General features: G+C 40.1%; 1 protein-coding gene across 1 annotated transcript; it reads left to right on the forward strand.

Annotated features, from left to right (window-relative positions):
- Positions 1 to 648: 648 nt before the first annotated feature.
- On the forward strand, positions 649 to 11,359 carry dpy30 (dpy-30 histone methyltransferase complex regulatory subunit). Its single transcript, XM_063039820.1, has 5 exons — positions 649 to 702; positions 2,408 to 2,454; positions 2,561 to 2,608; positions 8,994 to 9,136; positions 10,745 to 11,359. The coding sequence occupies exons 1-5, from the start codon at positions 693 to 695 to the stop codon at positions 10,815 to 10,817; spliced, it is 321 nt and encodes a 106-aa protein (XP_062895890.1). The 5' UTR covers positions 649 to 692; the 3' UTR covers positions 10,818 to 11,359.
- The last annotated feature ends 720 nt before the right edge of the window (positions 11,360 to 12,079 follow it).

Genomic DNA, 12,079 nt, shown 5'->3' on the forward strand with positions numbered 1-12,079 from the left:
AAGTAGTCTTGCTTTATTTGTAATTGCACTTACAGGACAGGTCACCTGAAATAACAACATCTAGGAATTTAAAACGAGTCAACAGAACTTGTAAACAAAAATCCTTTCCTCCCATCTCTAACAAATAAACTAAGGGATTCAAGACAAAGAACAATAACATTTCGTATTATTGTTCCCTGTTGTCGAACAGCCCAAACTGTAGACCACTAATTAAGACTTCAGAGCAATTCTAGAGATCAGCATTCCTGTTTGGTACATTCTGTGTTGAAAGCAACTCAGTAACAGGCATTACCAGACTCGCTAATAATATTAAAACTTCCCTAAGTATTTAATGATCTGCATTCTTCATTTCCAAGTTACTGCACCTTTCCTCGACGTCACTCTGCGTAAGCACCCGGTGTGTATTACGTCACCGAAACGCCAACCGTAACTTTCCTCTATTCTGGACGATTGGCACCGAAGGGATGCAGTATATCATAGGCGAACGATACAAATTAAGCTGAATAGTATTTTCTTTATTTTCGGAATAAAGTTATTTCTGGAAATGTACCAGCAAAACTGGCGAAGAAGTTGCCAGCTAACCAATTGACTGCTTCGTCTCAAAGCACACCAATCAGAGATCCCGGCTGAAGGGGCGACCAATCAGCGGGCTCGTCTCATGGGAGGGCAGTGCGTAGAAACGGACAACAAACATGGCGGAAGGTGAGTTCGGGGATGGCTGTCCGGCCTCTTACTGTATGTCTTCTCATTGCTTTTGCTCAAAGAGGGATGCTGCGTTTTCGAAGTGCTTTCCGCGGGGACCCGGTCACAACGGGATTGGGCGCGGTGAGGCCGTAAACTTGCTGCCGGCTCCGCAGTTTACTCGACGCTGCATTTGGACGACCGTGGGACCCGAAAATCGCGATTCCTCGGGGTCCCTCCATGTTTCCGGTGTCCAGGGACCCCCGGGTTCCCTTGGCAAGTGTTTATTGTCGTCAGCACAAGTATAGTGAGGTGCAGGTATAACGAAAAACTTTGCAGCAGCATCACAGGCACGTAAGTGCAAATAGCAACATAAATTATACGAGAGTGGGAGAAAAGCATGTAAGACGTGCAAAAGGAACAATTATATACAAGTGCATGGAGGATAAGAGGTGGTCTGTAGTACTCAGTTGCTGAGGTGGATTAGGGTTCAAGAACTTGATATTTGTAAGGAAGTAGCTGATCCTGAATCTAGTGATGTGGGATTTCGGGTTTCAGTACCTCTTGCTTGACAGTAACAACGAGAAGACGGCCTGATCCATATGGTGGGGATCCTTTATGGTATATACTGCCTTCTTGAGGCACCACCTCTTGTAGATGCTGCCCCAGGGCTCCCACTGTGTCCTGGGGTCCTGAGCCCCTTTTCTCTCAACCTACCCCATCTGACTTCCTGCCCCTCTGCACCATCCTTCCTACATCTCCATTCTTGAGCCCGGGGGATCCAAATGGGTTAAACTCTACCCTTCGTAGCTCTGTTTATATTTAAACTACAGCTTTACCACCAATTTAGCTCTTGCTTCCCCCTACCATGCTTTGGATTTTAATCGTTTGAAATCCTATTTGCCAGCATATCGAACTTATTCCTGGGGAGGCAATGGCTGTTACAAAGGTGCATGATTTTAAGGTAATTGGAGGAAAAGGAAAGGTACATCGCATCCAGAGTTTCTTTGGTGAGCGGACAATTTCCCTCCAAGCCTCTCTGACATAGTGGGGAATCGCGTACGAGGCAAGTTACAGCAGTGGTTTGCCATTGCTTTCTGCCGGGTGAGTTTTCAAAGAGCTCACCAGCTCATAACCCAGCATGGATGGAAAGCGTGCAGGGGAGCCGGGTGGCTGGATTTGAACTCGGGACCTTTCGTCTGAAGTCTGATGCTGATGCTGCTACGCCACCAGCCGGGTCAACTGGAGGAAATAGGTTTTTTACTGAGAGTACGCTAAGTGTGTGGAATGTGCTACTGGGGGCGGTGGTAGAGGCAGATTTATTAGAGACATTTAAGACACTCTTAGGCACGTGCATGAAAGAAAAGTGGAAGGCTACGTGGAAGGGAAGGGTTAGATTGGTCTTGGACTAGGTTAAAAGACTACTGGCACAATACTGTGGGCAGAAGAGCCTGTACTGTGCTGTACGGTTCTATGTTCTAATACAATTATCACCTGTTCCAAAGCTTGTATTGCTATCATTTCCTCCCATCTTCATTTTCTTTGTCCTAGTACCAGTTGGCATGTGACTTGAGGAATTAGAATGGTATTTTTGGAAAGTTATGAAATATCTGTATGGTTTTTCATTCTCAATTCTGCAGCATCTATTTCCCCCAGGATCAATGAAGTATGACTATCTAATTGTACATGGCTGAATGTTTTAATGCCACTGCCTCTTGTTTCTTAGAACATGGTGAAACACTCACAGAACCAAACTTGGAAGGACAGATACAGGTAATAATACTCGAAGTAATTGAGAATAAGAGCACAAGTTCCTTGGCTTTTACTTGAGTTGGACAGTAGCAGTAGTAATTTTCTCATTAAATGTTTTCTTTTTCAGATGTCAGAAAATCCTCATGCAGACTATGGTCTCACAGAGAATGTGCAGGTGAGTGATTTGTCAAGATGTGACTGTTTACTCTAAGGACAGGTTCATTTAGTTAAGCCTAGATGCATGCAACATTTTACCATGCTTGCTAACTATTTATAATGGTATGAATGCAATTATTTACATTGGCCTATAAAATGGTGAGACCTTTGGTTTGTAGCTAGCATTTGCTTTTTCTGTAGCTGGCTGCTGCTCATGTAACTGTTTAAAAATGTAAATAAGTTTGATTGCAGACAATTTAAATATTAAAAATGTCTTGCAGCGTCAGACTGAAGAAAGAAAACGCAAACACGGGGAAATCTGCAGATGCTGGAATTTCAAGCAACACACATAAAAGTTGCTGGTGAATGCAGCAGGCCAGGCAGACCCTGGGTCTCGGCCTGAAAGGTCGACTGTACCTCTTCCTAGAGATGCTGCCTGGCCTGCTGCGTCAACCAGCAACTTTTATGTGTGTTGCTTGAAGAAAGAAAAGCTATTTACTGTCAAACATATTTTATCAAAATAGTTGTGGTTTGAAACATGAACCTTCTCTTTCCATAAAGAATATAATCTGGAGTTTTATTGTGCAGGCACTAATAGCAAGAAATGCCATTGTGTTAATATATTTACTAAATACAAATAAAATGTGTTTATAATTATGTGATTGTTACAGCACTGGTGATCATTTGATTCATCAAGTTGATGGGCTCTCTTATGAGTTCCATTGAGCAATTTTATAATTTTCTTTCTTCCGAGCTCTTTTCCCCACTCTTTCTAACACCCCTACAGACTGAGTTTCAGATTTTTTTTTTTAGCTTTTCTTCACATCCCTCTGCTAAAATGTTAAATTTACCATAATCCATCTGCTGTTAACGACAGCTTCTCTCTACATTCTCTCAACTAGTCATGACCTTGTTTACCTCGAATAAATGTACTCTTGTTCTAAAGGAAAACCAAAGTCAATCTGTCTGTCTCTCCTTCCTGAAATTCTATACCCTAAATATTTTAGCAAGTCCTTTTTGCATCCTTTCTATGGTCTTCTCATCTTAAAGTTGTGGGCTTAGAAGTGGTTATGTTGTGTTGTGCTAGTTATGGCCTAACAGTGTTTCTTGTATGTTTGATGTATCAATATATTCGTGTATTATCCCTGCTTTTGTATACTGCCTGCACAGATGACTCTTATGATCCCATTTGCTTTATTTAGTATACCCAGCCAATTTCAAACATTTTTACACATTTGTATCCAGGTCCTCATTGGTTTCTGCAGAGCCTATTGTCCTTGTACAGAGTTCAGTTCTGTTTAGATTAGACTTCTTGCACAAGTTATCTGTCATTCATATGTCTTGCCTTACCCACTCCCTTCTAAGTCTCTAATAATACTAAAATAAACAATGGTTCCAACACCACTGTGAGCTTGTGTGTCTTGCATATAGTTCTGGATGAGCAGAAATTTCTTCCCAATTGTCCATTGGCAATTACTGTGCTGTCATTAACTGGTTACTGTCACAAATTTATCCTGATCCCCAGCAACTGCTGTATTTCACCCTTTTTTAAGTTTGTCATTATTTACCACCTATGTCAACTTTAAGTTTGTCATTATTTACCACATCCGTAATGATGACTTGGATTGCCTTGGACAAACCCATCATCCAAGCTGTAGGTGCCCCAGATCTGACTATTCTTGCACACTTCTAATTGGCCCCTCACCCCTTCTCTGTAAACTTGAGGGAATTAAAAATTCTGTAGCATCTCTCATAATTTTCACTAACTTATTCAATATTGTGTTTGCTGACAAGGCTTAAGATTAAACAGCAACTCTAAAATTCTCACTACTTAATTTTTTTTTTCCTTGCCTTGCTTAATACCTAATTTTTAAATTAATTCAGCATCACGCAGCATCTGTGGGGGCAAAAGGACAATTAACGTTTCTGGTCAAGACCCAGCATCAGGACTGAGAATGTAAAGCTGAGATAGCCAAAACGAAGAGTTGAGGGGGAGGGGTGAGGCAAGAACTGTCAAGTAACAGATGATCCAGTTGAGGAAGGGTTGATAGGCAGATCGGGCCTGTTAGGGGAGGGAGGAGTAGAGATAGTGACAGAGGTTTGGGGGGCGGTGGGGGGGGGATTGTTGAATTGGTTCAGATTCCAGCACCTGAAGTCTCTTGTGTCTCCTCTTTAACTGAGCCTTTGTCATCAGATGTGAACAGTACTTTTTAAATAATCCTCTATAATTCACTTTGGGAGTTTTTTTTTCTATATTAAGGTAAAGTATAAATGGGCAGAATTTGTGTGGCTGACTTCTCTGGTTCGTTATTTCATACAGCATTTACCTAACCTTGTCGTTTTTGACTCCTTTGTATGTCTGTGTACGTATTCAGACATCCAGATAGCACCAAACGGACAAAGGATTTAAGATGCCTTTTCTGGTACCCTACTTGTATTAATTCCAAAAACTTCCAAAAGTTAAAAAATTGGTCTTTCCTGATGATTATCTCATTCTAATGTAAAGATGGATCTTGCTCTATCATGAAGGCATTTAAGTGGGCTTCTGACAATTGCTATTTGTGTCTGCTCGAACATTATCACTTCAATGAAGGAGCAATGATTTATCATACAAGTTTGATCCCCCAAGCACATAGTCTGATCAACCATTATAGTTAGCCACTCCCTGCCCCCCCCCCACTCTATTCCCTCAGTCACTGCACTGTAAACACTTTAAATCACTTTTTATAATGTTTACATTGTAATTACATACTGTTATTAATGTATTAATGCACACTTTATTCCATATCTGTACCTTGACCATATGATACAGGAGCATAATGAGGCTATTCGGCCCATTGAATCTGCTCTGTCATTTCATCACAGCTGGTCCATTTCCTTCTCAGCCCCAATCTACTCCTTGCCCTGACTAATAAAGAATCTAACAAACTTAAATATACCCAGTGACTTGGCCTTCACAGCCACCTGTGGCAACAAATTTTGCAGATTCACCACTCTCTGGCTAAAGAAGTTACTCTTCATCTCCATTCTAAATGGATGCCCCTCTATTCTAAGGCTAGGCCCTCCCTCTGATTCTAGACTTCCCGACTACAGGAAACATCCTCTCCACATCCAGTCCAGCGAGGCCTTTCAGTATTCAATAGGTTTCAATGAGATCACCTTTCATTCTTCTGAGTTCCAGTGAGCCATCAAAAACTCCTCAATGATCAGACCTTGAATATTGGAATGATTTTTTGTGAACCACCTTTGAACCCTCTCCAGTTTCAGCACATCCTTTCTCAGGTAAGGGGCCCAAGACTGCTCACAGTACTCCGTGAGGCCTTTTTAGTGTCTTATAAAAACTCAACATTACATCCTTGCTTTTATAATCTAGTCCCCTCGAAATGAATACTAATATTGCATTTGCCTTCCTCACCACTGACTCAACCTGAAAATTAACCTTCAGGGAATCCTGCAAGAGGATTCCCAAGTCCCTTTGCACCACAGATTTTTGAATTTTTTCTCCATCTAGAAAGTAGCCTACACTTTTATTTCTTCTACCAAAGTGCAATAGCATACACTTTCTGACACTGTAATCCATCTGCCACTTCACTCTTTCTTCTATTCTGTCCAAGTCGTTCTATAGGCTCTCTGCTTCCTCAACACTACCTGCCCCTCCACGCATCTTCATATCATCTGCAAACTTGGCCACAAAGCCATCAATTCTGTCATCCGAATCATTGACATATAAAGTAAAAGGAAGCGGTCACAACTCAGACCTCTGTGAAACCCCCTAGTCAGCCTCAACCAACCAGAAAAGGCTCCCTTTATTCCCACTCTGCCTCCTGCTAATCAGCCAATGCTCTATCCATGCTAGAATCTTTCCTGTAATACCAGGAAAGACTAGTTAAGCAGCCTCATTCTCATGTGTGACATCTTGTCAAAGGCCTTTTGAAAATATCTACCAATATCTACACAATATCTACCAATTCTCTTTCTGTCTCTACTGTCTGATATTTCTTCAAAGAATTCCAACAGATTTGCCAGGCAAGATTTTCCCTTAAGGAAACCATGCCAACTTCGGCCTATTTTAGCATGTGCCTCCAGGTACCCCGAAACCACATCCTTGACAATCAAATCCAACATCTTCCCAATAACTGAAGTCAGACTAACTGGCCTATAATTTCCTTTCTTCTGCTTCAGTCCCTTGGAGTGACATTTGAAACATTCTAGTCTTCTGGAACCATGCCAGAATCCACTGATTCTTGAAACATCATTTCTAATGCCTCCACAATATCTTCAGCTACCTCTTTCAGAACCCTGGGGTGTAGTCCATCTGGTCCAGGTGATTTCTCTACCTTCGGACCTTTTAGTTTCCTAAGCACCTTCTCCACAGTAATGATAACTTCACTCACTTCTGCCCCTGACACACTTGAACTTCTGGCATCCTAATCGTGTCTTCCACAGTGAAGATGATGCAAATACTTATTCAATTTTTTTTCACTTTTACCTTAAGCTCTCTAATGAATTCTGCTTCTTTGCACAACAACCAATTCAGAATAGCTGAACCACAAGCTGCTCTAAAAAGCTGTCTTTTAGCTATTCTACTTTAACCTCTAACCTTATATTTATTTAATTATTTATTCTGTATAATTGTATGTTTTTTTTGTTGCATGCAGTGCCAACACAACATGGCAACTTTCTAATACATGTAAATATATATAGTGAATAAAGTTGATCCTTTTGTTCATTGGGTGTCACTGACAAAGCAGGTGATTAAGGAATAAACTCTTACAAAGCTAGTTTGAAATTTTACTGTGATTCATTACTGCTCCTTCACATTGCCTCATTTTTGATCTCAGAATCATAATCAGGTTTATTAACACTGGCATGTGTCGTAAAATTTGTTAACTTAGCAACAACAATTCAATTTTCTATGTTTCTATGTTTCTATGTAATACAATACTTAATATAGAAGAAAAAAAGTGAATCAATTATAGTATAAGTATACTGAATAGATTAAAAATAGTGTAAAAACAGAAATACTATATATTAAAAAAGGTGAGGCAGTGTTCATGGGTCCAGTGTCCATTTAGGAATCGGATGGCAGAGGGGAAAGAGCTGTTCCTGAATCGCTGTATGTGCCTTCAGGCTTCTGTACCTCCTACCTGGTGGTAACAGTGAGAAAAGGGCACGCCCTGGGTGCTGGAGGTCCTTAATAATGGACGTTGCCTTTCTGAGACACCGCTCCCTAAAGATGTCCTGGGTACTTTGTAGGCTAGTGCCCAAGATGGAGCTGACTAATTTAATGAGCCTCTGCAGCTTCTTTTGGTCCTGTGCAGTAGCCCCCCCCCACCTCCCCCAACTCCGTACCAGACAGTGATGCAGCCTGTCAGAATGCATTCCACAGTACACTTATAGAAGTTTTTGAGTGTTTTTGTTGACATACCAAATCTCTTCAAATTTCTAATGAAGTAGAAACATAGAAAACCTACAGCACAATACAGGCCCTTTAGTCCACGAGTGTAGTCACTGCCTTGCTGCCTTCACAGCTGCATCGATATGTTGGGACCAGGTTAGGTCCTCAGAGATCTTGACATTCAGGAACTTGAAGCTGCTCACTCTCTCCACTTCTGATGCCTCTGTGAGGATTGGTGTGTGCTCCTTCATCTTGGCCATCCTGAAGTCCACAATCAGCTCTTTAATCTTACTGATATTGAGTGCCAGGTTGTTGCTGCGACACCACTCCACTAGTTGGCATATCTCACTCCAGTACGCCCTCTCGTCACCACCTGAGATTCTACCAACAATGGTTGTATCATCAGCAAACTTATAGATGGTATTTGAGCTATGCCTAGCCACACATTCATGGGTATAGAGAGTAGAGCAGTGGGCAAAGCACACACCCCTGAGGTGCACCAGTGTTGAAGATCGGCAAGGAGGAGATATTATCACCAATTGGCACAGATTGTGGTCTTCTGGTTAGGAAGTCCAAGATCCAATTGCAGAGGGAGGTACAGAGGCCCAGATAACATATCAATCAGAATTGTGGAAATGATGGTGTTAAATGCTGAGCTATAGTCGATGAACAGCATCCTGACATGGGTGTTTGTATTGTGTAGCTGGTCTAAGGCCGTGTGAAGGCCCTCCTTTACATAACTGAAGGTGGTCTTTCTCCATAGTTGGCCTGAATTAGTCATAAATGGAGGCAGATTAAAATGGTGTTCACAGATGCTTGGTAATCTTGGTTGTCCTTGAAGTGATAATTGAAAATGTTTTTGTTTTTAGAAGTTTAATTTCTTTTTATGATTATTAACACAAAGTAAAAGTGATTATTGGCAAGACCTGTTGTACAAGTGGCTTACTACTTTGAAGATGCACTGCGGTCTAAAACTGAAGTTGTACATATTTTCTCACTGGAGCAGAGGATAGTTGAGAATGAAAAACTGAATGCGGAGAAAACATCTAAGCAGAAAGTTGATCTGCAGTCCCTTCCAACTCGGGCATATCTGGATCAGACAGTGGTGCCTATTCTGTTACAAGGCCTATCAGTTCTGGCAAAAGAAAGGTAAGATGTGATGTGGAAATTTGAGTACATGCTGCTCTTTGATTCAACGCTGCATTTTGAATATAGAATATAAAACAATACAGCATAGTAATACAGCCCTCAGCCCACTATGTTGTACCAATCTATTAACCTTCTCCAACATCAATCTAACCCTTCTCTACCACATGCCCTCCATTTTTCTTTTATCTATGTAGCTATCTAAGAATCACTTAAATATTCCTAATGTTAGCTACCTGTACCACCACCCCGGGAGCATGTTCCACACACTTGCCACTCGTGTTTTTAAAGTATGCCTCATATTAACTATTTCCACCCTGGTAAAAGTTCCTGGCTGTCCACTATCTGCTTATTATCCTGTTCATCTCTGTCAAGTCACCTCTCATGCTCCTTCTCTTCAGAGAGAAAAACTCTTTACCACACTCAACATATTGAATAAAATGTTTCTTGTGTTAAATAGATAGAAAAATTCCCCAAATTCTAGAGTAACTAGCAGCATACATTTTGTATCCAAAAATCAAGTTAGGCCTTCACAGATATTGTAAAATGAAGTGAAATTATTAAACTGATAGTTTAACTGAATCATAATGCTTGGACTGGGTTCCAAGGCATGGAAAAATAGTTCTACTTCATGTTTAATATACCAGCTTATTCTTTAAAAAACATGTGTACAGTAGTCTGTGTGGAATGAACTGCCTGGGATCATGTTACAGATCTATTCACAGGATTAATTCTTGGTTTTTGTTGCATTTTTATTTGGAAGATTGAAGACCTCCTCAGACCATTCAACCTGACCAATTTGTATAGCTTAAGACAACCTGAGCAGAATTTGAGTGCTGGGGAAACTGCACTCAAATTATTGCTTAGCAAATACTGATTTTGCTGAGGAGTACTTGTGTTCCAATCTTTGATGTTGCTCTAGTTCTGAAGGGAAATGTTAAACTTTTCAAGAATTAAAGACATAAATGTGTTGACGTTGACAAGCATTACATCCTATAGGATTATCAACAAAATTCATTATTTCTTCTTGTAGACCTAGCATCCTGTCCTGACCTCCCTCAATGGAATAGCTTAGAATTCTTAAGTCTGTAAACATCTGTACCATTTTGTACAAACAAATCCATAATCTAACAGGAAAAATCATGTAAATGTGACAACAGAATGGATGCAGGTAACATCCAAGGAGCAGATATTCAAAACAATAACACTGAGGATTTTAAACAAGAGATTCTCCAAATGCTGGAAATCCAGAGATTCCCAAGCTTTCTATTTTTAATTTTCAGAGTAGAAGTGTAGAGTGGAAATCCTCTGATCTCTCCAGTTACCTATAACATGAATTTGAAATTGAGCTGAACCAATTCAGGTATATCACCTGAGCTTAGTTGCCTCTTTCAACCTTCTGCAGGCATATATGGAAGTCTTCACATTAATTTGCTTTTGTAAGTAGTCATGTTTGCTGTAAGTAAGTAGTGGTTTAAATTTGATTCTATTCTTATCATTTGAATTAAACCTGTTACAAAAAATGCACAAGTACCATGGATATATATTAATGGGAAGTTTGCTAACCCTGCTTTGCATAAAACATGATCCAGTAAATGTTTTGCTTTTCAGACCTCCTAATCCAATTGAATTTTTGGCTGCCTATCTTTTGAAGAACAAGACACAGTTTGAAGAAAGAAATTAGCTTGCACCGAACTAGATTTGAACTTCACCAGTCCTGTTTTATCAAGAGGATAGAAGTAATTCTAGCTTCAAATATCAGTTTGTATAAACAAATTTTAAACAGAAAATGGGCCTTTGTGGAAGACCAGAGTATGTGTGGAATGGCCCATTATATATTGTAACTGTGCAGGGTTCCCCATTGACTGTAATTTATGTAAACATTGTGCTTCTAAATAAACCAAGTGATTTTACATATGCACTTCATTTACCTATTCCTGAAGAAAAACAGTTATCCCTTTTAAAAAATAATAACAATCGCAAAAGAGCTTGGAAATGTGTGACTGGAATGTTTGAGTTAAGGATTATAATTCAGCTAATTTGAGAGTGGGATGGTCCTGGGCCAAATGTTCTGTCCTCACCATACAAGCTAGATAGTGTATTTTGTTTGTATCTTTTCTTTTGATAAGATTGGTTTACATTTTTGTTATGACCAGATTGCACTAAAACAACTTGTCAGGTAGATGACCTTGGGGCAAGTTGTTTGTCTGTAACTTGACTTAATGTAATATACCACAAAATATTAGTTTTCTTGCTTGTACCTGCTTGCTTCACTTGAGTTAATTTATAATTGATCTCCTGCGTACGACAAGACATCCTTTCTACTTGCAAGTATTGGTGGTCAGGCTTTTCAGTTTGTAAATTCATAAAGTGAGGGGAAAATATAATTCTATAGGTAGAAATATTGAGGTGCTGGGAAAATATAATGACGATACATGCAAAGAGGAAGAACCAAATCAAAAAGTAATGACCAGAAGTGCTGCATGAGAGGAATCAGGTCAAACAGAAATGCATTGCACGTACAGCCTTGTGAAATCCTGGCTAACTTTAGGACACTTGCTTAGAAATTATTAATGAGCTACTTATTTCTGGCCAGCTCAAGTTCAAAATGTCAAACGTACTGGGTTCCATAATTTCCTGGGTAATGCAATTCATCCAGATCAATGATCCTCAAAAAATGTTCCTGTCAGAGTGAAGGGCAAGGCTGGCAGGATTGGGAAACCTGGTTCACAAGGAAAATTGAGGAAAAAAAGGGGACATGTGTCAGAGTTAGGCAGCTGGAATCAAGCAAATCCCTTAAGTACAAGAAAGATAATATTCACGAAATCAGGAGGCCTTGAGATAGCTTTGCCACTTTAGGTAAAGGAAAATGCAAAGATTCTGTATGTTAAAAGCTAAAGGGTAACTAGAGAGCAACACACATAATAGACAATAGGTGCAGGAGTA

The sequence above is a fragment of the Mobula hypostoma genome, chromosome 2 (assembly GCF_963921235.1).
Source record: "Mobula hypostoma chromosome 2, sMobHyp1.1, whole genome shotgun sequence".
Classification (NCBI taxonomy): domain Eukaryota; kingdom Metazoa; phylum Chordata; class Chondrichthyes; order Myliobatiformes; family Myliobatidae; genus Mobula; species Mobula hypostoma.